The following is a 19,323-nucleotide window of genomic DNA, read 5'->3' on the forward strand; positions in this document are numbered from 1 at the left end:
ATCTTCAAGAAACAAGACACGTCTCATCTACACTTGACACTCTAATAATAGCACTCTATGTTCTATTTCTATTCAGTCTACTTGTTTTCTTTTTATTTATTAAAAAAATATCAATTGGCCCTCTAAAACTAATACTCTTGATTATATCTCTAATCTAGCCTATCTTCTTTTTTTTCTTTTCTTTTTTTCTTTATATAAAAAAAGATCCTCAAAAACTAGTGTTCCCTGTTCTTTTTCTATTATTTTTCATTTTCGGTTTCTTTCTAATAACTTTGCATTGTTCTATTTATTTATTTATTTATTTATTCGCTATAGCCTCCTGTGTTAAAAAAAAATATAAAGAGGTAAATCTAAATAAATAAATAAAGTAACATTTTATAAAATGTAATAATTATTTTGATACCAACCTAATCTCTTATTCGCCATAATAGATGCTTTATTTATTTTTTATTTATTTATTTTTATTTTTTATTTATCTTGACTTTCAAATACTCTACCATATAATAAATAGCCTAAATAAAACAAAAATAATATGAACATGAAAAACAAAAGAACACACACATCAGCCATTAATTTCTAATGATGACATTTTACTACATTTACTGAAGAACCTTTTCTAACTTCACTAGAGATTCAGGAGTATATAATGAGTAATAAACGCACTGGAGTGAACTTCACTGATTATTTGCATAATTCATGAGGCGATTGTTCACAGTTGGCGCGCGTCCCCGCTGCTGAGCAACAAGATGGCGGCCGCCGCCGGATCAGGTAAATTTATGAAAAACTGCCTTTGTATTTTATCGTTTCTATCTTTCGTATCCAAAACGAGTGTTATGAAATGTTAAGACGCGGAAGAAATATACTTTCATTGAAGTATTCACGCATGTTGCTGTGTTTAGGGTCTCCGTATTCATGTGGGTGTGTTTGCACAGCATTAGCCTGTCAAATCAGTGACATTTCTCGCGTTAAATGTCGATGGTGCTTATGTTTGAGTCGGTCTTAAATAGTTTAACATCCATATACATCGCTCCTTATGTGTATGGATTCAAGTACAATGGGGTTTTAATATAATTGTACTATTCAGTTGATTAGCCATGTAGCTTATTCAACTGCAGCGTCATGATAGAGAAACAACACCAAACACTGGCTGTGTCTCAATCCGTGTGCTGCCTAGATAGACTGCAGTTTTGTGCACCACAGCTGCGTTCCGTGTCATTGAACTACGTTAATGTTTTAAACCTGCTTTTTTTGTTGTTGTTGGCAGTTCGCTACTGTAGGTTTAAGAATACGTTTGCCAAAATGCCGTATATGTAGTCAGCTCGCTAATTTAAGACACGGCCATTGATTTAGTGATGTACAAAACGCTCACATTTTATAATCTCTTCCATTTAAACACGAAAACTAACATTAATAATGTCAGTTTCTTTGCGGACCTCTTGTTGAAAATATAAAGTAAAGTCTTACTCTTTATATTCGTATCCATTCATTAAATCGGTGGTTTGTAGCACACTTCTAAAATGTTAAACCTCGAAAAAATACTTTTAGAAAATACACTTCTGTTCAAATTTGCCCTTTTTTGGAGCTGATCATTTTCTCTTGTTATATTGAAGTGCAGCAGTAAAAATGGCATTCGTATTCTTCATAGTGGATGTGATTTTCAATGATAATTTCTAAACCTTTATAACATACAAGCTGTGAGCTACAAGGTATTGATGCTATACATTTGTTGAAGCCATTAGTCTGCATTTTTAAGTAACTGTTTAACAGTGGAATTTCCTGTGAAAAAACTAATGTGATTGCAGAGAAATCTCCGCCGATCTCTTATTGATACAGTCTTTTAATCGATACTAATCAAAATTGCTTTAAAATGTATGTGAAGCTAATGACACAATAGATCCAGTCTACTTATGCTGACACATTATTTAAATAGTTGTGTGTGCATATTTTGCAATAAATATAACCTATATTGTTTCAATATAAATTTTGTCTCTTTGTCCAGTTTTTATATATATATATATATATATAGGCCTTGTGCTTGAAATCAAAGTTTCTGAAGTTGTGGTTCACGTCGTAGATGGTTTGCTTTGCTAATGGCTTATAACTCTTAGAGATCTTTTTAAAGTCCCTATGGGCAAAAATTAATGGGGGAATTTCTTCCATAATTGTTACCAAAGGCATTGTTTCACCTTTTTGGGGCTCATATTTTGCTGCCGAAGAAGACACTGATTACGTATTGTGATCGACTGAGGATGTCAAATATTTCAGTTTCAATTCCAATATATTCAGTTCAAATCTAGATTTTTTTTTTTTTGCATTGGCTTAGAAAGATATTTAAAACCTAAATTAAATACAACTCTTATAAAGATTTGAAATGACATTTCTAGCCATATATCAAATACAAACTCATAGAATGTTTATGATCAAGCATTTTTCACAGTTGTCTTTCTCTCCATTTCTCCTGCTAGAAGACTGTTTTGAACATTTATTTCAGCAGCAAATGTTTGTTTCCACAGGCGTGAAAGTCCCACGTAACTTTCGGCTGCTGGAGGAGCTTGAGGAGGGTCAGAAGGGTGTTGGAGATGGGACGGTGAGCTGGGGTTTGGAAGACGATGAGGACATGACCCTCACACGCTGGAGAGGAATGATCATCGGACCCCCTAGGGTCAGTTCTACTGGCCTTCTTGGCTCCATTGAATTCATATGTTAAGATACATATTCTTGTGCATGAGTAAAACTATAAAAAAAAAAAAATCCCCACATGTTCTTACTCAGAAAGTTTGTGTTTATTCTGTTAGAAACAAACACACCAAATGCCAAGAACAATATTACTGGGGAAAAGGCACATTACTACGTTTGATGTGTGCAATATGTATCATCATTATTGTTGTTTTTACTGACATTATTGAAAATGTCACTTACTTTGCAACCACTAATATTTTCAGAGTGCAGAGTGCCCTTTGTGGTCTAGCCTGTAAGAATGCCCCCAATATTCAAGATTCAAAATGTAAGGCCGGTGACACACACTGGCTGCGTGGTGTGAGCGTGATCGCAGCTGCGTCGTGTTTTCTGTGTCTTTACACACCAGAACCATGCCAGCACTGGCGCGCTGCTGCTGTAGGTGACATAGAAGGAGGCCGCCGACAGACCAGGCTCTTGTCTTCACGACAACAATATCTAGATTTCATGTTGAGCATAAATATAAAGGACACCGTCAACAGTATTGACGCCAAAATAGATTGTGTGTCAGGTGCAAATTTTTGAAAATCGATAATTATTTTATTTTTTAACTTACATATACAGTGGGGCTCGAAAGTTTGGGCACCCCTTGCAGAATCTGTGAAAATATGAGTAATTTTTCAAAAAATAAGAGAGATCATACTAAATGCATGTTATTTCTATTTAGTACTGTCCTGAGTAAGATATTGTGCATTAAAGATATTAACATTTAGTCCACAAGACAAAATAATTGCTGAAATTATTAAAATAACCGTACTCAAAAGTTTGGGAACCCTTGGTTCTTAGTACTGTGTGTGGTCACCTGATGATCCTCGACTGTCTTTCTGTTTTGTGATGGTTGTGCATGAGTCCCTTGTTTGTTCTGAACAGTTAAACTGAGCAGCGTTCTTCAGAAAAATCTTTAAGCTCCTGCAGTTCTTCAGTTTTCCAGCATCTTTGCATATTTGAACCCTTTCCAGCAGTGACTTTATGATTTTGAGATGCATCTTTTCAGACTGAGGACATTTGAGGGACTCAAACACAACTATTTAAAAAGATTCAAACATTCAGTGATGCTCCAGAAGGAAACAAGATGCATTAAGAGCTGGGGGGTGAAAACTGTTGGAATTTGAAGATCAAGGTAAATTGTACTTAATTTGTGTACCGGGAAACATAAACGTATCTTCTGTTACTTACGAAGGGCAGAACTAAATGGGAAAAAATATTTCAACAAAATAAGATGAATTTGGCCATCTTCATCATGTTCAAAAGTTTTCACCCCTCATCTCTTAATGCATCTTATCATCTTATCATCAGGATCATCAGGTAAGAGAACACAGTACTAAGAACCAAGGGTTCCCAAACTTTTCAGTGGGGTTATTTTAATAATTTCAGCAATTTTTTTTGTCTTGTGGACTAAATGTTAATATCTTTTATGTATAATATCTTACTCAGGACAATTTTAAAATAAAAAATAACATGCATTTAGTATGATCTCTCTTATTTTTTGAAAATTACTCATATTTTCACAGATTCTGCAAGGGGTGCCCAAACTTTCAAGCCCCACTGAATTTGTCAACCTATAGACTTTCAAACATCAAAATGTCATGAATTAATATGTATTTGTGTACAAAATGACGTATAAACATATTTTTCCTATTCTATTTTGCCCGGAAACACTTCCAGCATATAGTCATGATAGCTGGCATGGCATTAAACTATAAACAAACAAGTGTCTTTGCTTATTAAATCATATCTATACATGTGGAACTGTTGAAATCTAGGTAATTATATCAATCATTATATTAAATCATGTAGATGATTATATTAGGGCTGCCCCCGACCACAGGTGGACAGTAGTGAAGTATTTTTACTTTACAAGTAAATTTATGAAGTTTCTGTACATTCAAAAGCATAATGTTGTACTTTTTACTGTACTAAATTTTATAAGTAAAAGTTTTTTTGTTGTTGTTTTTGTTTATCTTTAATACTTAAGAACATTATAAAATAGTGGGAAATGACAAACTGTAGCAAAACAATATTGTGTGCTGGTGTTAATGCTGCTATAGTTTGAACAGGTCAGTAGTGGTATTGTTTTGTACTTTTATAATGTTTTTTTTTTGTTGTTGTTGTTTGTTTTCATGAAGACCATCTATGAGAACAGGATGTACAGCCTAAGAGTAGAATGTGGACCAAGATATCCAGAAACGCCTCCTTTTGTTCGTTTTGTGACAAAGATCAACTTGAATGGAGTGCATAACTCAAATGGTGTGGTAAGTTCAACTGAGCACTGAATAATCATCTGCTTTTATCATATCCTTTTTGTCTCGTCAGGACCTTCATAATTCCTTTGTTTACCATATTGTGTGTCTACACTTTAATAGGAGTTCTGGATTGCTAATGAACTGAACCTGCCTAAAATGTACAAACCAAATATGTCAGTGTTTAATATTGTTTTTAGCTAGAAAGGGGAGGAATAAAAAGAGAAAGACAGGTTTTTTATTTATTTATTATTAATAGCACCGAAAGAGATGAGTTTTCAGCTGCCGCTTGAAAATTGTCAGGGATTCAGCATTCATGGATTCTCAAATTGAATAGACGTATAGGTCCGTTCTGTAGGACTGTTTGGAAAACCTCCTGAACAAACCAAATTCTCTCTGTCTTTTTTGTTGTTGTTGTTGTTATTATTGCACAGTTTAATGGGATTTTCTCTGGTTGACTCAGGTCGACATGCGAGCTGTATCCTCACTGGCCAAGTGGCAGAATTCGTACAGCATCCGTGTGGTCCTGCAGGAGCTGCGACGACTCATGATGTGCAAAGAGAACATGAAGCTGCCGCAGCCTCCCGAAGGACAGATCTACAGCAACTGAGCTCAGAGCTTCTCCTTCATCCTCTCTACCTTCATCTGGAAAACATTCACACACGCAAGGCTGAGCATTCCTCCTCCTCCTCCTCCTCTCTGGACTCATGAGAATCCCTCTCTGTTCCTGACCACTCCCCATGTGCTGCAGCAACCAATGAGCAGTCCTGCTTCAGGAGCTCCCATTGGACAGAAACGATGGATGTAGTGGTGTGCACAGCAGAATACTGTACATCATTCTAATCTTTTTTTTAAAGGTTTATTTGTTATACATGCAAATTGTAAAAATAACAAATGATCTTATTGAGTGTAATTTGAGTGCCCTCATTTGAGATTAGTTCTGCAAGTGAAAATGAATTTGTGCTATCATGTAACATGCTGTGTGGTGGGAATGTTAAGATTTTCTTTTCTTTTTTCATCTTTTTCTAGCCTTTGAGTCAACGGTCTTGACTGTTTAATCCAAGGCTTCTGGCCTGACCAGTCAAGGTTGAGTCTTGAATGGTGTCTCACTTCCTTCAGGCTCTCAGCTTTAAGTCACTTCAGTTAAAAGCAAAATAATAACATAAGCTCAATAATAGAACATGTTTGCAACAGCAAAGATGACGTGTGCGATTTGTGTTTTATGATATATTCTATCCCATTTTAATATGCAGAGAAAACAAGGCAGATGGTTGTAGGTTGATGGCTCATTATTATTTTTTTGGGGGGTTTTGTTTAGTTTGCTGCTAGGGCTGCAGATTACACAGTTTTAGCATTCTATGTTCCATTGAGCTGTTGAGAGCTTTGACACCATGGACATTATAAATAAATTTTGTGGTCAATACATTCTAGACCAATTAGATCAATTGTTCATTAAGATCTGTTGCACTTCAGGTTTTATAAAATCAACAAGGTGTTTACTGCTCCGTTATGCTGTGCAAAATCTAACCGAAGCCAGCAAACGTGCTGCATGTTGCTCCAACTCCAGGGAACAGTTGTGGGCAGTACGTTTACATAACCCTTGAAGAAACAGCAAGTTTTAATAATTAAAAAAGATGGGGAGGGGGTGTATTACCTCAAATAAGATATTTCACTTAATAGATGTTTGAATATTCTACACAAGGATAAAAAAAAAAAAAAAGAATAACTGAACAGAGTCTCACAACTGTGAGGAAAAACTTGATTTCAGTTATTTGCAGTCATTGTTTGAAAGGGTTCAGATATGCAGAAGATGCTGGAAAAACAATGAAAATGGGACTAGGAGGATTTTCCTAAAGAACAATGGCCAGTGTTACTGCACAGGGTAATCGAGGGTCTCATGAACAAAACAGACAACCACTGATCACTCAGCTTACAGCAGTATGAGGAATCACAGGGGTGTACACTTTTTAACTACTTCATTGTTTAAATTCTGTAATTATTTTGTCCTGTGGACTCAGTGTCTGTGTTGTGAGATAGCATATTTTTGGTAGTATTTAGTAATTGAATTTGTATCAGAAATGATTAGAAACATTTGGCAGGTTCTGCAAGGTGTATAAACTTAAAAGCACAACTGTAACAACACCTTACAAAAATAATCACAAGTGAACTCAGTTTTCTGATTTTACTCAATTTTCAAACAAAAGATTGTTTCTTCAGGAGAACGGATTTGGATAAATTTAGCTCACTCACTCTGCAGTGAATGGGTGCCATCAGAATGATGGTCTGAATGATAAAAACCATAGTAATCCACTCCAGTCCATCAACTAATGTCTTTTAAAGAGAAAAGTTGCACGTTTAAAAGAAACAAATTTCATCATTAAGGCATTTTTAACTGCTTCTGGATCAGATCAGCAGAGGATGTGTTCCAGTGGATTATTGTAATGTTTTTATCAGCTGTTTGGTATCTCATTCTGACGGCACCCATTCCCAGAAGAGCTGTAATGCTACATTTCTCCAAATCTGATAGAGAAACAAACACATCTACTTCATGGATGAGTACGTTTTCAGCACATTTTCCTTTTGGGGTGACATTCATTGGATCACTTGATGCACTAAATAGGTGACCACGTGCACAGAATTACATTTTTGAAAACTCAAGGCTATAAAAGCAGACATGAGAAATGAATTCAGGTTTATTGAGCCACATTTCTCCACATGTAATGACAAAAATGTCGACCAATGTTTACATGATATATATACATTTTGGTGCAATGTGGCTTTGACATACAAACGTAATGACGTTTCTGCCATGTCTATAAAAAAATGAGTCAGTTGAATCATTTATGATATGAATTTTCTATATAGGTTTATCTACCCAGATTTACTTTGCATTCAGGCTATACAGTGTGTCTCCACTGAAATCGAACCATTTGTGGCGTTAGCACCAAGCTTTTTTGAAAAAAAGAAGAAAAAATACTGTTAGTCTAGTCAGTCAGGATATGCATATGTGTGATGTTTGGCGCGTGCGCTCTCAAAGCCGTTATCAAACAGCCATGTTGAGTCTCTGAGACAGAAATGACTCAATATTTCATTGAAATAAGGATTAATATCTCCATGACGTGCTGAATATTAGCGCTTCAACACGACTGCCATCGAAAAGGTAAATGTGTCTCTGCATGCAGTGTCATTTGTGTAAAGCTGTAGTAAAGAAGGGTGTTGAGATGAGGAAGCCGGCACTGCTCATGGGTTCTGTGGAGAAAACTCATCCTGTTTATTACACTGTGCTTCCAGAAGTGTGTTTGCACCACTGCTGTAAGACATGATAGGATCACTGAGTATTTGGTGCTAGTAAATTCTTCATTAGTTTAGCAGGTGCTGTGTGCTGTATAGCGGGCATCATATCTTTTAACCAATAGATCATGGTAAATCTCTTACAAAAGACTTAATATAATGCCAAGCAAGTTGAACATCTAGTCGCTTGCAGAAATGAATTATAATTAATATAGGCTATTTCAATTCAAATTATTTATTTATTCCTGGTCAAAATGCTTAGTAAAAAAAAACTTGCATTTCTAATGAAGTTCATCCCAATGTTTTGTAGCCTATATAAAATGCAGTTTCTATAAAATAAATAATAATAATAAAACGTTATTTAATTATTGATGATAGCCTATGTAAGTAACAGAATTTTCTCAGTTTTCTATAATTGACTCTAAAAGCAATGACTGATATTTATAATTAATTAATTATTGAAACGTGACTAGCCGTGCATCCAGGTTGTTACCCTGCTCGGACAGGCCTCAGCATCCTCGTGACCCGACACTGGACCACTTTGGTTATAAACACTGGTCAAAGGTATGAAGGGCTTCTGTTCCATCACAAAGAAGAAGAAAAAAATTGCAACAAATTGGAAACACCCTTCTTTAGAATGTCGTTATATGTTGTAGTATTGAGAGTTTATTTTTTATTTGTATTTTTTTAACTGCTTTATTGTCAACGAGTAGCATGTACAGTGCCATATCACAATATATCACAAAACATTTCACATGCCTCAACAAGAAGGAACAAAGAAACATAAAATAAATGTAAAATTAAAAGACAGGGAACATAAACATCAGATTACAGACAAATATATATTACACATATATTAACATGTCCATGGGATATAACACTGCAATTTTAATACAGAAAAAATATATTTTACAGGTCAGCACCGTTATTTATTATTATTTATATTATATATTTATACTACTGTATTATTTATATATATTATTATGTGGAAGAGCATATATTAATCGTTTTAATTGTTCTGCTATTTTTAGATTTTGACGTCACATCTAAATACATTTTAATCTCTTTCAAGCACCATAAAAAGATGTTTAACTTTTGTAAACTTGCATTTATGAATGTGAAATTTACTAGTATTAAGAGGTTGTTCTCACTGGAATTATTTCAGTAGCCAAACTCATTAATCAGTGGTGTACACAGAATTTTGCCATCTATAATTGATATCCTGTGATTGATTAAATGTTAAACCTCCTTGCCATATAACAGCACTGGAGACAGAAACACCTTCAAATTCATTCAGCTGCCTCTTTTGATATTTTATTCTTTAAAGCAATTTTATTATGTGTATTTAAACATCATATCTGCTCATTTACAAAACTTCCACAATTTTATAAAACATTTAACTGTTTTCAAGCATTAATTTTGCTACAAATAGGGCATGTCTAAGCAGAACTAAATTTGCTTACATAAAATAGAAAGAAAAACATCAAGCTTTTCAATGGCCAGTGCCTATTCATAACCCTCCTGACCTTTATATTTATGTAGAAACCATTTCAGAGAAGAAAAAATGAAACCCTAGAAATGTTAAAATATGAAACCTGTACAGTCATTTATTTTTCTTAGATGACTCATGAACAGAGAATCATTGATCGTGATGTGATCCGGGTGCTAGAAACCAAATGAACACAGAACTTACCAAATCAAACAATTATATAGACATGTCACAATTTATATACCAGTGCTATATATGGAGATGGATTGTGAATTAATGTAAACTATTTATGATTTTTCTTCTTGGTCGCGATGTGTTTTGCATTGAATCATTTGCCGTGCTAATGGCTGCAAATATGTTGCATGAGTGGAAGAAGTCATGACTGAAAAAAAAACGTTTTATCTATTATACTGCAGTTATGCAGCATAAATAATATGAATGTAACTTTGGTCTTTGTGTACCCCAGTTGTATCTGGAACTTTTAAATGCTAAATAGATGTAAAATGTATGTAAATCTAAACAACTATCCCTGACTTAAACCTGCATTGTTCGAATATTCAGCAAAGACTCGGTGCCATAATAGCCTGGAAAGCTGATGATGTCATACATTTTCCTCTTCCTTTACTGAGAAAAAGGAGGGGGGAAAGTTTTTATTTTGCTTTCTAAAGTACTAGTGTTTTCTTGAGACTTTCTAAAATATTCTATATGGATTGACAACATGTTCTTAAAAAACACTATTGTACTGTAGTTCTTATTTAGGATGTCATTATACTGAAGCAAATACAATAGAGAGAGTTTACAACTCCCCCCCCCCCCAAAAAAAAAAAAAAACATGAACGGTTTGTCATCGTTTATTCACCCTCATGTCATTCCAAACATGCTTGCCTTTCGCTCTTTGTGGAAAAAAAAAAAATAGATATTTTGAGAAATGTTACTTTTTTGTTTTCTTTGGTGTTCCCCAGAGGTAGGGTGAAAAAATAATGAATGAATAAAACTGGGCATTTAAAGTCAGGTTTCAAGTTTTTAGTTCAAACACAACCTAATGAATGCAACGCTTTGCTGCAGATGAAGTGTGAGTAAAAGTTATTCAACACACACTAATAAAAATATAGCCTATATGTGTGTGTGTAGTCCTCTTGACAATCTCTCAGATTTCCCATTTTATTTACCTTTCCCCACAGCCATCCGGAGACGCTTCCATCTTCTATGGCCCCTCTCCTGTAGCCAGCACGTTCTGCAAAACTGTTCTCATCTGATTTTTAATTGGCAGTACAGTAAACACAGATCTGAACTGTGCATCATGCCAGGACCTGTGGCGAGTCGCGCCAAAGTCTACACTGAGGTCAACACACAACGGCCCAGAGAATACTGGGATTATGAATCACATGTTATTGAGTGGGGGTATGTATCTCTATACATCTATTGTATTATCATCATGTGATATACAATATATTTTCTTTATTGCAAACACAAGCATTCTTTCTCCTTTTATTCTACTGTACATTTTGCTCAAGTAGTAACACCATTAATGTGGCGACCTCAATCAATTTGCATGGTTTCGTCACTTTATGTTGTTTTTGTGTTACTTTTTTTTTTCGCCCTTGAGGAAAAGCTCCAGGAATGTCACCAGATTCTAGCTGAAAGAGGCGATGAGCAGGGGCCCTGCACACTTATTTCGTTTTTCCTCTTCAGTTCATTGAAAAAAAAAAAAAAAGCTTCTGCAGTTCTTCACTGTGCTCTTTTTACTGATGTGGTTCAGACTGTGCAGTTAACGCTTTTAGAAGAGCTCTTTTGACTGCTTTGTATATTGTTGACTGATCACATGCTTTTTTCAATACTAGGTCACTTTCAAAGCTCCTCACATAGTGAGCACAACAGTAGTCTATATGGGCTGAGCTGTGGATCATTTATCTTTGCTTTGGCGCAGAATACATTCAGTGACTACGTTTTTCAAATGACATGAATTCTTTTCTCACTCAGACACAACTAGCACTAAAACTATATGAACCTACAGGCCAGTTTGCACATTAACGTGCTCTTTTCATAAATGTTCAACTTAAATTCAAAACATTATAAAACTGAATAAGAAAGCAAGCAATTTGCTACATTTGAGTAAAATCTAAAAATATTAAAACAATTAGATGAAGCTAAACACACGCACAAAGGTGTTAGTCTTTAATTATATATGTACAGAAGGAGACACTTAGCAATAATGTTTGCAATTCAGTCATGGACCATCTGACATATACTGCAGTGAATTTCTGAACAGTAGACAGTGACATTCTTGTTTTTAAAATATATTTCACAACAGAAAACATAATGCAGCCTGATTATGGTTTTAGGTCAGTGCTTTATGAATGACAAAGTAAGGGAAGTGGGAAAAAATGAATTGATGAAATGAGTGTAAATCTTTTGGTAGTTTTTGTGCTCTTTAAATGTGAAATTACTGTATCTGCTGTGCTAAGCTAAAAGGTGGTAAGGAGAACTGTGTGAAGAGTTTTAAAAAAGTGACAGAAGTATTGAGATTGTAAAAGCTGAAAAATGACCTGAAGGCTGACAAATACTTTTAACACATATTTTCCAGCAATCAAGATGATTTCCAACTGGTCCGCAAGTTAGGAAGAGGAAAGTACAGTGAAGTGTTTGAAGCAATCAACATTACAAACAATGAGAAAGTAGTGGTTAAAATACTAAAGGTAAGACCAGCTCCTCTTGATTCTGTAGTTAACAGAAAGGCATGAAATGAAGGCATTTGAAGCCATGTTTTTCTTATTTGTTAAATATTAAAGGGTTGGTTCATCCCAAAATCAAAATTCTGTCATTAATGACTCACCCTCATGTCGTTCCAAACCGTCAAGACCTGCGTTCATCTTCGTAACACAAATTAAGATATTTTTAATTGAAACCGGAGAGCTATCTGACCTTCCATAGATAGCAAGGCAACTGAAATGTTCCCAGGTCCAGAAATATAGTCAATACATATGTAAAACCATTCATGTATCACCAGTAGCTTCACTTAAGTTTTGCGATGCTACAAGAATACATTTTTTTTTTGCGCAGAGAAAACAAAAATAACATAATTTATTCCACCATTCTTCTCCCCTGAGTTACTTCTTCCGCTATTCTGGAGAGTATGTTTAGGGTGAAAAAGTGCACATGAATGTAATCTGCGTAATAAGCATTGTTTACGCTTAGGGGAAAGCATGCATATGCTTTGTAATACTCTCTAAAATGGCGTAAGACTTAATTCGGGGGAGAAGAATGGTTGAGTAAATTATGTGATTTTTGTTTTCCTTGTGCAAAAAAAGTATTCTCGTAGCATCACAAAACTGAAGTTAAGCTACTGATGTCACATGAACAGTTTTACAGATGTATTTACTCTGTTTCTGGACCTGGGAACATTTCAGTTGCGTTGCTGTCTATGGGAGGGTCAGAGAGCTCTCCGAATTCATAAAAAATATCTTAATTTGTGTTCCGATGATGAACAAAGGCCTTACGGGTTTGGAACGACATGAGGGTGATTAATTAATGACAGAATTTTCATTTTAGGGTGAACTATCCCTTTAATATGGCAAGTTGGTGTACCTGTCCAGAGTTATCTGTGCCTTTAAAGAATACATTGTTGTTAACACAAATTACTTCTCAATATAAAAAAATATACAAACACAGTAACACTTTATTTTAATGTGTCCTTGTTACACATTACATGTACTTTCTATTATAATAACAATTAAATATGCATAATTACATGCAATTAACCCTGAGCCAAACCCTAATCATATACGTAGTAATTAAATGTAGTTAATTAAAATTACTCAATTCTTAAGTGTATAGTTAACAAAGACACCTTCAAATAAAGTGTAACCAAAAACACAGCCAGAGGTGCAAAGAGGTGACACAGATGCAAAAATAATCTACTCTTATTAACTTGATTCTTTTTTCTTTCTTTGATGTAAACCTTTCTAGTTTTTAAAAAGTTGTTACAGATTTAATAGATTGTGGATCATTAGGAACTCTCTCTTTTTAAGCCTGTGAAGAAGAAGAAGATAAAGCGTGAAATAAAGATTCTCGAGAACCTTCGCGGAGGTCCGAATATCATCACCCTCCTGGACATCGTCAAAGACCCAGTGGTCAGTATTCAGAACCCTTGCAAAAACAACAATCAATGTATACTGTAAAAACTGATTTTAGCACTTAAGTGTATTTCTTTTGTTTGATGATGATGATGTTGTACACACATTGCAGTCCAGAACACCTGCCTTGGTTTTTGAACATGTGAACAACACAGACTTTAAGGTAAAAACCTTATTCTCAATCTCTGATAACTTCAAAAACAAAACCCAGTTATGTAATTAGCTCCCTCCTTGCTTTGCTTTCATCAGCAACTGTATCAGACCCTGACAGACTTTGACATTCGCTTCTACATGTTTGAGATCCTGAAGGTGAGATTGTGGTACCTGAAACTCTTTTAAAAATAAATCTTCACCAGAGACTAGCTTACGTTTACAAATGATGCTTTCAAGTCATTTTTTTAATGTATATTTCCCATGAATTCAATAAATAAATAAATGTTCGTTAGACATTTTTCTTACAGTTTAGGACGGACATTTTGGTTAAAGGTTGAATTCAAACTACAATTTGTGTAAAAATGAGAAAACTGAGCGAGATTACATACCTGTCTTTCCCCCAAACTATAATTAGCATTTTACATTTTGAAGTGTGCAGGAAATCAAACTCAGTCTAGCGCATTAGATATGTACAGTGCATCAGATATTGTATTGTCATTCCTGTAAATCCTTTTTAGAGGTTTTGATATGATCTCATGTTTGCTGTATGTCTCTAGGCTTTGGATTTCTGTCACAGTATGGGAATTATGCACAGAGATGTCAAGCCACACAACATCATGATCGATCATGAGCACAGAAAGGTAGTCAGTCAACACTGCTTAATATTCACATAAGAAACAACAACACTGATTTTTTAAGATGAAAGTATGTTGGAAACAAATCGAAAACAAAGTATAAAATAATGCTGCATAGTTCTAGGAAAGCAATGTTGGAGGTTTAATGCTTCATTAAGCCATTGACGTTTGCAGCATGTAAACTTATCATTATTATGTATACAGACAAACAGGCTGATGTCGAATGACTGTTGGATGCTGTCGTGTTTCAGTTGCGTCTCATTGACTGGGGACTGGCTGAATTCTATCACCCAGGACAGGAGTACAACATCCGAGTCGCCTCTCGCTACTTTAAAGGACCAGAACTACTGATAGATTACCAGGTCAGACCGAACATCTGTTCATATACACACGTCAGCCACTTGAGAAGTCTTTAGCTTTTGAGGATTTACCTTTTGAGATTTTGATTTCTGAACATGGAAAAACAACTTGTGAAAACTTTTGGAAATCAGAAACAAATCGCTTTTATTCTGTCACTCCAGATGTATGACTACAGTCTCGATATGTGGAGTCTTGGTTGTATGCTGGCCAGTATGATCTTTAGGAAGGAGCCATTCTTCCACGGACATGACAACTATGACCAGGTGAATATCAGTAAAGAAAAGAACAGTTGATTGATAACCAAAGGAATATTCAGTGCTTTTATAAGATGATCAGCCTCACATAAATGAAACATTATCCCTATTTACGTTAACCATTTGTAAATGCCTTACTTTAACCTTGATGTTTGCTTTAAAAATTTTAATAAATAACAAAAAGTGTAATTAGAGAACCAGAACTAAAGGCCTGTTAACACCAAGGACAATGACTATAACATTAATGATAACACTTTATTTTACAGTCCTGTTCTGCTTGTACATACTACGTACTGTAAGTATTATAAAAATTATAATAATTGGGTAATAACTAAGTACTAACCCTGAACTTGCCCCTAAACCTCGCCTTAACCATGTAGTTACCTTATATTAAAAACTCTAAAAACTTACCTAACTATATAAACTGCAGTGTGTGCTCACAATAAACAGAACAGGATTGTCCTTTGGTGTGGACACTAATATAATCGTACGGTTATAGTTATTGTTCTTGTCATGAACAGGCCTTAACTGTGGACTAAAAATAAACGAATCAGCAGTGCTTTCAACATAACACTCTATTAAATTTGCTCATTTTTATATGAGGTGTACTGTGTATCTGATTTCTTTTTTTCTTAAACGTTACAAGAAATGTAGGATTAAAGTTTGAAAATGTACTTAATAGCCACTATTAATGCAGTCTTTTTACAGTGTCTTTGATACACATTACATTACTAATAGCCTATTAATTATTATAATAAAAGTAATAACAATACATAACTTCAAGTATCTCTCATATAGTAACATGAGCACTGTAACAAATGAATGCAGCTGTTGGTCTTTACTTTTGGAGTTGAATTGACTGAACTGATCACAATGTTCGTATTTCTTCAAAGCTGGTGAGAATAGCTAAAGTTCTTGGAACAGAAGATCTTTATGATTGCATTGACAAATACAACATTGAGCTGGAGCCTCGGTTTAATGACATTCTGGGAAGGTGAGCCCTCCTTAATAATCTGACATTGTTAGCACTGTCTTCTGTCATTTGATTTCAGCCAATTTACATTTACTTCATGTTAGACATTCCCGTAAGCGATGGGAGCGGTTCATTCACAGTGAAAACCAACACTTGGTCAGTCCTGAAGCTCTTGACTTTCTGGACAAGTTGTTGCGTTACGACCATCAGAGCAGACTGACCGCGAGAGAGGCCATGGAGCACCCCTACTTCTGTAATAGCATTTGAAATATTACATTAGCACCAGGTCTATTGAATTACTATGGAGAGAATTTGATATGATTCTATACATTTACACTACTAAATACTTGTGTTTTTAATTAATTATGAAATCTTGCCCCTTGCCTTAGACCCTGTTTTGAAAGATCAGACTCGCATCGCAGGATCAACCTCTGTGCCAACAACTATCACTGCAGTGAGCTCTGCCGCTATGATCACAGGTCAGCTAACTCTTTGCCTGCTTTAAAATGACATTATGATATTTATGATTCAAACACACACCCGCGTTTTTGTTCAATTCTGTCCATAGAACTAACTTGGCATGCTTTAAATAAGGGGGAATTTCTTTAAGCACAGGTCACAGAATCAAGAACATTTACATTTAATCATTTGGCAGACATTTATATTCAAAGTGAATTACAAATGAGAATAATAGAAGCAATCAGACCAACGAGAGAACAACAACAGTATACAAGGGCCTTGACAAGTCTCAAGTTAGTCTAGCACAGAACACGTAGCTATGTGTTTTTTTTTTCAAGAATAGGATAGACAAGAAAAGGTAAATGCTAGTATTAGTTGCTCAAGTGCTGGCAAAAAAAGATGAGCCTTTAAATGTTTTTTTTTTTTTTTTTGAAAATGAGTAAAGACTGTTCGAATTGAGATTGGGAGTTCATTCCACCAGGAACAACAGAATTAAAATTTTATTCTAATTAAAAATTATAAGCAAATGTATTTGTACTTTACAACTTTGTGCCAATAAGTGGACCTGCCTGCAGACTGATCAGACGTTTGGGATCAGAGAGGTTTTTTTGTAGTTGTTTGTTTATTTGCTTGTTTTTAAAAGGAATGTATACTTTTATTTAGCAAACTATGCATTAATTGATCAAATGACTCAAAGGTGATCAAAACACTGTTGCCTTGGTACATAGGTACCTGATGAATGATTTCCAACTAGAATTAAGTTTCGGACTATAAGTCACACCTGAGTTTAAGTAGCATCAGTCCAAAAATACGCCATGATGAGGAAACAAACATATATAAGTCGCACTGGACTATAAATCGCATTTATTTGGAAACAAAAACCAAGAGAAAACATTACCGTCTCCAGCCGCCAGAGGGTGCTCTATGTTTTCAGTGTAGACTACAGGAGCAGCATTGAGCGCCCTCTCGCGGCTGTAAACGGTAATGTTTGCTCTTGGTTAATGTCTCTTGGTTCATGTCAAATTAATTTTGATAAATAAGTCGCCCCTGACTTTAAGTCACAGGACCACCCAAACTATGAAAAAAAGTGTGACTTATAGTCCGGAAAATAAGGTAAAGAAAAAGAAAGATGAATGTAACTCTTTTTTTTATTATTTCACAACTCTGACTTTGTTCTCGAAATTCTGAGTTTGTAAACATAAACGTAGAATTCTGACTTTAATGAGTGTGCAGCTTCTGCCTTTTTTTTAGTTCGGAGTTTAGATCTCGTTGGTTGTTTTTTTCCTTCATGGAATACAAAATAATAATAATAATAATAATAATAATTGCTTTGAATCTCTTATTTCAGACTTTTTTTTTCAGAATTTTAAGTTTAAATCTTGTGCAATCCAGGATTTATATCTCAGGATTCTGACTCAGAATTCCTAGAAAGGAATCTAAATTGTGAGATAAAAAAAGTCTTCATTGTGTTTTTCTAATCTCTTGGCAGAAGTTTCCATAGTGCATTTAAACTTTATTTATCAAGCATTTTCTTCAAAGAGCCATGAAAGAAAATGCATCATGGTTTCCAGAAAACTAAAAGGCAGCAGCTGTTTTCAAAATGGATAATAAGAAATGTTTCTTGAGCGCCAAATAAGCATGACCAAGCTCATGTTTACATCCAAGAAATTGCTTGTGTCACTAGAGTGTTTGAGATTCCTCTTTCTCCTGACTGCTTCACCAGGAATAGCTGCGCTTCCAGCCTCCACAGCTCTAGGGCCCCTGACGGGCTCCCCCATTCTCATGGCCCCCAGCAGCCTAAACACTCCAGTGCCTGCAGCCACGGGGGCCGCTCAGTGATGCACCGTACCTGTCAGTCCTGTCACACCAAACCTGCTGAGGATCTCTGGGACTGTTGTTAGATCGAGCTCCTCAGCACCACCACCCTTCAGTTTACCTCGCAGTGCAGCATGAGTTTATCTGAAACTGCATGCACTTCATCATGAGATGTTCACTTTAAGCAGAAGTGTGCAGGATATGTTTGAGAGCTTATTCACAGAAAGAGAAGAAGCCTGTGTGGTCTTACATACATTGTCCTGCCATTAAACAGCTTAGCTTTACTTGAAAACAGATGGACTGTTTCTTGGAGCAAGTGAAGCATGCAGTAGCACAGTATTTCTGTCAGCAGTCAATAAGAAAATCCTCTCTCAAGTGTGAAATGATACTGCCGTTATACAGCTGTGGCCGTAGTTCGGAGTGTGTATTGGTGCTGTTTACTGTAGCTCACATCAGGTCACACCAATCGCCTTGACTCAACACACAGCAGTGTCTTTAGCTCCTCTCACCGTTGACGTCCCGTGTAAATGGCAATGCTGTGGCATATTTGATTTGTTTATTTTTATAAACACAGCAGTCTATAACTTCTGTATACCCATAATCCAGTAATAAAGAACCATTGCTCATCCAGTCTTTGTATTCAGTTCATTTGACTGAACCAAAATTAACAGTGTGACTGGAAATATACCAACAGCTTTTATTCTGATGGGTTGCAAATAAAGAAATGTATTTTTTAAGATTTAAATATCATACTTTGAACCTTTGTAAGTTAGAGCACTGAACCA

The 19,323-nt window shown here is 35.4% G+C and overlaps 2 protein-coding genes across 3 annotated transcripts; both read left to right on the forward strand.

The window, feature by feature from the left end:
- Positions 1 to 652: 652 nt before the first annotated feature.
- ube2v1 (ubiquitin-conjugating enzyme E2 variant 1) lies at positions 653 to 6,412 on the forward strand. Its single transcript, XM_026242265.1, has 4 exons — positions 653 to 768; positions 2,514 to 2,662; positions 4,863 to 4,988; positions 5,440 to 6,412. Exons 1-4 carry the CDS (start codon positions 747 to 749, stop codon positions 5,584 to 5,586), a joined length of 444 nt encoding a protein of 147 aa, XP_026098050.1. The 5' UTR covers positions 653 to 746; the 3' UTR covers positions 5,587 to 6,412.
- Positions 6,413 to 7,499: 1,087 nt separating this feature from the next.
- csnk2a4 (casein kinase 2, alpha 4 polypeptide) lies at positions 7,500 to 19,168 on the forward strand. Of its 2 annotated transcripts, XM_026242264.1 has the most exons (13): positions 7,500 to 8,136; positions 10,938 to 11,157; positions 12,341 to 12,452; positions 13,785 to 13,886; positions 14,002 to 14,052; positions 14,139 to 14,198; positions 14,600 to 14,683; positions 14,929 to 15,039; positions 15,199 to 15,300; positions 16,185 to 16,285; positions 16,369 to 16,517; positions 16,654 to 16,743; positions 18,447 to 19,168. In XM_026242264.1, exons 2-13 carry the CDS (start codon positions 11,057 to 11,059, stop codon positions 18,560 to 18,562), a joined length of 1,179 nt encoding a protein of 392 aa, XP_026098049.1. In that variant the 5' UTR covers positions 7,500 to 8,136; positions 10,938 to 11,056; the 3' UTR covers positions 18,563 to 19,168. The 2 variants fall into 2 exon arrangements, with proteins under 2 accessions (XP_026098049.1, XP_026098048.1); XM_026242263.1 differs by lacking the exon at positions 7,500 to 8,136 and having other exon boundaries at positions 10,697 to 11,157.
- Positions 19,169 to 19,323: the final 155 nt, after the last annotated feature.

The sequence above is a fragment of the Carassius auratus genome, unplaced genomic scaffold (genome assembly GCF_003368295.1).
Source record: "Carassius auratus strain Wakin unplaced genomic scaffold, ASM336829v1 scaf_tig00001155, whole genome shotgun sequence".
NCBI lineage: Eukaryota > Metazoa > Chordata > Actinopteri > Cypriniformes > Cyprinidae > Carassius > Carassius auratus.

Bases quoted from the DNA above. Each gene is read 5' to 3' on its own strand.
- ube2v1 (XM_026242265.1), top strand. From the start codon at position 747: ATGGCGGCCGCCGCCGGATCAG. The intron at 2,663-4,862 runs GTCAGTTCTACT...GTTTTCATGAAG, and splicing joins TGATCATCGGACCCCCTAGG to ACCATCTATGAGAACAGGAT. The intron at 4,989-5,439 runs GTAAGTTCAACT...TGGTTGACTCAG, and splicing joins TGCATAACTCAAATGGTGTG to GTCGACATGCGAGCTGTATC.
- csnk2a4 (XM_026242263.1), top strand. From the start codon at position 10,874: ATGTGTGTGTGTAGTCCTCTTGACAATCTCTCAGATTTCCCATTTTAT. The intron at 13,887-14,001 runs GTCAGTATTCAG...CACACATTGCAG, and splicing joins ACATCGTCAAAGACCCAGTG to TCCAGAACACCTGCCTTGGT. The intron at 16,286-16,368 runs GTGAGCCCTCCT...ACTTCATGTTAG, and splicing joins TTTAATGACATTCTGGGAAG to ACATTCCCGTAAGCGATGGG.